Here is a 5233-nt window from a genome sequence, read left to right on the forward strand (position 1 = left end):
CACATGCCGTGTGAGAATTTAGAATAAATTTTCAAAAGCAATGCTGACTGAACATAGCTACCGAACTTCAACTACCGAACTTCAACAAGTTCCCTCATTAAAGATGTATTACTAATTATTAAAATCAAATTACAAAGGGAATCTTTCTGCACAAAACTACAATCTCCTTAAACAGAGAAAATGAGCTGTGATTTATTGTCTCATAGAATTGTTCATTGCTCTTTGGAAAGGACATGTTTTACAGACATACAGTTCAATTTTTTAAAAAAAATTATTATTTTCTCTACGTGGCTTTAGAAAAGTCAGTACTAACACAGTTACAGGACTTTGCTCTTTGCCATTTGTACAACTGCATGACAGTGTTAATACTGTGCCTAGTCACAGAGGAAAATAGTGAAATAAGAAGAAATTGTGAAATAAAAAATTAATACATATTTATTGAAAAAAATTAATCACAAAGATGTACTTATATCAAACAACTTCAGGAAAGGACCAGCTAAAGAGTCTGTGCAAAGACAAGTAGAAAGTATAAGGAATTCTACACGAACAGTTCTTCAGATGTATGCCAGAACACGCAATTAATTCCACTATTAAATTGTCTTTATTTCTATATTTCCTTCAAGTCATTTGCATGCAAGCTATTTGATGCAATACTGAAACCTCAAAAATCATGTGATAAGATAAAACAGGCATTAAAAATAAAGATTTTTCATTAAATGAACAACTCCAAGTAGCCAGTGACTCGGTTACAAATTATGTGCCTTTTTGACTGTTTACTATTATTTGAATGTATCCTTTTCCTTTGTAATGCTACTGCCTTGAGCACAAAACATACCAGCTGAATCCCATATGAGTACCTTCCTGAAGGAATAAGGTAATGACTTCAGGTCAAAGTACTGCAGAGATGAAGAAAGTTCTCTTGAACATAATGACTAATGCTCTCTCTGCTCTGGGTGAAACCTATTTATAGCGCTAAGAGAACATCTGAATGTACACTGAATCACCCTCATTTTGGGGGGGATAACTAAATGTGATTTGTAGGGCAAAACTGAACTATAAAATATTCTGAATACATGTGGAAGCCTGTCAAAAACTTGCCTAATTTCATTCACGTTAACAATAAGCACTACATACTTCATTGTACACAGTGAGCACAGGCATCGTGGGTTAAAACACTCAGATCAGCACTTTCCAGTTGTCATATCAATAAAATAAAGCTCTATAGAAAGTTCACATTTTGGCAGTTCATTTTTAGATGCACAACAAAGCAGCAAAATGTGTAAACCAGTGAAGAATATGCTCCATAAACTGCTTGATGAGTATCTCCAGTGGTTTGTGAGCAACATGCATTCAGGCACACAACAGACCTTGGCTCCGCAGCAACATACCCAGAAGAGAATTTGGCTTGACATGGCAGGACTTCTGCACAGAAAAAATGCCCTTGGCAGCCAACCCTCATATGGCCACCCAGAGAGCGAGCACAAGACTTCTGTCCCTCCCTCTACTCTCTCCTGCCCATCAGCACTGCAGTTCTCCAGTGGACGCTGGCTATGAGTGGGTGGCTTATTTCAACTCTGATCTGGTGTACCTAGGGGGCACAGCTGCAGAGGAAAGAATTAGGAAGCAATTCACTGCTGACCTGCATTTAAAAAACCAAAATCCTGTGATGATGAATGAAGCTTGCCAGCCCTGCTCCCACTGCTGTGTGCAGAGGTAACTACGCACTTCAGCTGCTGTACTACCAGATTTACAGCAGTTTACACAGAGATATGACTTCTTATTCTTTACACTGAAAATGAAATTCTCAAATGTGTAACTGGAAAGACCAAAGTATCCCAAACTTATTTTAAATGTACCCAAGACAAGTTTGATCATGGGGACAGGGCACATAGATAAATCTCACTGCCTTAACTGTTGGACAAAAGAGGACAGAAATAGTTTGAAATAGGATCTGACAGATTCTGCCACTGGACAGACACAGCCTCATTCCTCCTGCTCACAGCAGTGCCCAACAAATCCCAATACAGCTGCCTTTATTTCTTTTTTTTTTTATAGTTTCTAATATTACTTGAAACTTTTCTACAAGACACAGCGTATGGGTTGTTATGTTTACAACAAATCCTAAATACGCCCCTTGTAAGACACTAGTCCATCACATTCTTCTATTTCCAGAAACACCAAGTGAACATGTAATATAGGTTGTAATGTCTGTTTTCGACATGGGGTCACAGGAAGTCTGACCAGTTAGATAATGAAATAGGAACAAGGAAGGCAACCCTGTCTGACCTGTTGCCTGTCTGGTTTTGGAAGAAAAGACACAACAGTAGGCTTTTGTTGTAGAAAAATCTGCACTTTTTTGCTCATACTTCATATATACAGTTGTGTCTAAATAGCTTCTGGAAACAACAACTAGCTTATTTTTACAGGACAAAGTAAGAGGGAAAGTAAGATACAATCTTCAGTTTTAAGCTGCTTATTTTAAATTCCTTTTATTATAGAACTTCTAGTATTTTCAATTTGTCCAAGATCTTGGTATGTTGCTGTCTTACATCCCTTCCATTTCTGCTGTTTTGCCACATGGTGACCAGGTTTTTTTGAAGCAAAAGGTGGCAAAACATCTGTTACTTTGTTTGGATCTATCTTGCATGACTAAAGTTAAGAGAAACATTCCTTTGCAGCTTTAAACCTGACATTTTGCAGACAATTACTCATGGAGAAATACCTGGACACTCGCGTTTTCATTATCTAGCATAAAGCACTTTATTTGCCTGCTAATAATGAAGTAATTCTGCACTCTTGGGCAAAAGGAAATGCTAAGCTTTTCAGGCAGAAAGTTTCCCATCCATATCTGCCCTGAGGGTACTAGCCCAGAACAATCTTTTCCCTAGACCCAAAAGAATAGCATGTCTTTGTTGGATTAAAGGAACTACGAAAGACTATCATCACAGGCATCAGGGTCAGCAGGACACAGGCTACAAGACCAACAACTTGGTATTAACCTGCCACGGATCTCCCTTGCTGTAAGCTATAAAAAGAGAACACATGATGCAAGGACCTCTTTTGCTAACAGTGAAGAGGCTTGCAAAATCTAAAATTCTGAGCCACAGAGGGAAGCAGCTGTGGACAGCACAGGCTTTGTGCCTTCTGCATTCTAACTGAAGAGCATGAACATACTCTCTCCCCATTGACTCAAAAAGCTTATTCTGAAAGGACCATCTTGTGTTGCTACACTGCATTTCCCAGTGACTTATCTCTCAGTGAGGGCTCATCTCCAATAAGAAACTCTGTTCTTTAGGACTCAGAGCTATAAGGGAGTAATAAAACCCAATTATTTGTTCTTTGATGATCAGAGGCCTTGGATACCCTTTTGAAAAGGGTAGGAATATAGAACCTTGGTTTCGGGAGATATGCTCCCAGAGTTGCTATATCTTGTAAAGCCAGAAAAATGATCATTGCTAATATATATCTTCCAGGTTTATTTAAACCATACAGCCCCAACACCCCCCAAACAAAACCCACCTCAAACAAACAAACAAAACTCCCCCCCCAAAACAAACAACCCCCAAAAAACATTAATTGCAGAAGCCTGATCAAAAAGAAAAATCTGCAGCTTGTGCTTTCATCTCTCCAGCAAATACACATATGTCTGTGTGTACATACATCTTTCCGGTACAGACCACAGCATTTTTCCCTAAAGCCCATGGTATAAATGCCAAAAAGCACCAAAATGGAACAAGTCAGAGACTGACAGTTTCTGTGTAGACTTTCATAGCACTACAGAGTTCTTAGGAAACTGGACTGCCAGATTCAACTGCTTGGCAATTTTCCCCATGTAACTGGTGTTCATTCTTTGCATTCCTTGCAAATAAAGCTAGTTTTTAGACACAAATAAATAGGCAACAAGACCCAGAAAATCCCATTTGTAAACATGCTATAGAATTTATAAATGGAAGTGTGCCTGAGATACCACATGAACCTGGTAATGCAATCAAGGTATAATCTATAACAATAGGAATCAAAAGAGAGCAAAGCCTAATCACACAGGCAAATGAGGAACTACTTTGTATTCAAAGATCCTGTATATTAATATTTTGCATAAAAAATGAGCTGGAATATTTTGTACTTTTTGTAGGAGAATGAATTTATCACGTATGACTGAATAATAAGTATTGTCTACTTCAACTAAGAAAAGAATCTTTTATGAAGTCAATGTATTTACCTCTGATTTTTGTAATTTAGAACTAAATGAGATTCAATTTGCCTCTATCAAGCAATTTCTTACCTCAGGTCCTGGAGGACCCAATGGTCCATGGGGTCCAGGATCTCCAATTTTCCCCTTAAAAAATCCAAACAGTTAAGATTTTTTATGACAATTTAGCTTTTTAACAACAGGTTGTTATGAAGATTTAAAAAACCTTTATTAAAAAGAAAGCAAACAGAAATGTTGAGATCAATTTTCCACTAAATAGAAAATTTTATAAATGCCTCTCTTTGGATTCAATTAAGACTAGTCCTTTGTATCTCTTTGAAGCCACAAAGACAATAAAATTCACTTTAGACAAAGAAAACTAAGAGGTTGAGATAGTCCAAATAGCCATATAAAAACCCCTTCACAATAAGAACTATGTATTATTTAAAAGTCCCAGAAATAACTGTTAGAGGTATTGGTTTACATACTTACCTAGATATTTTGATTATCAATCATGAAATGGTAGATTTGTGATTAATAACAGTAAAATTAGGTCCTATCCCTATGTTATAGTGACTCCACTATATACAATTACCAACACATCTTAAAACTAGTCAAAATATTTCTCTAAATTATATCTGTTCTTCCACATTTTTACAAGCCTCCTGCTGCCATAACTAGATGTTTCTTGAGCAAAATTAAAGCCTGACCTGGAAAATATTTTTTTTACATTTTTAGCATAAATTATTTTATAGCAAATTTGTTCTACAAAGTTAAAATCATACTACTTGCAGGACTTAGGCCTCATAGGTCACAAAGTTGATCACATTCAGTTTGTGCTTAAAATCCATAACTATTCAGGAACAGGCCGATTCACATGTTTATCTTTAAATGAAAATGCTCATATCTTTACAGGCAAAAAGATGAGTTTTCCCATCAAAGTTTAAGCAAATGTGCATACTTTTCTTTCAGGATTAGTGTTTCTAATGTAAATTCTCTGGGACAAAGAAAGTATTTTTTATTGAGTTTAAGGGACTCTGGCAT

General features: G+C 36.7%; 1 protein-coding gene across 1 annotated transcript in view; it reads right to left on the bottom strand.

The window, feature by feature from the left end:
• Window positions 1–5233, bottom strand: part of COL24A1 (collagen, type XXIV, alpha 1) — a gene marked incomplete at its 5' end in the record, with an annotated part of 128336 nt that overhangs the window by 72353 nt on the left and 50750 nt on the right. The window contains 1 exon segment of the mRNA XM_009076774.1: window positions 4283–4336. Within this exon segment, the coding sequence (XP_009075022.1) occupies window positions 4283–4336 (54 nt within the window).

The sequence above is a fragment of the Acanthisitta chloris genome, unplaced genomic scaffold (genome assembly GCF_000695815.1).
Source record: "Acanthisitta chloris isolate BGI_N310 unplaced genomic scaffold, ASM69581v1 scaffold32516, whole genome shotgun sequence".
NCBI lineage: Eukaryota > Metazoa > Chordata > Aves > Passeriformes > Acanthisittidae > Acanthisitta > Acanthisitta chloris.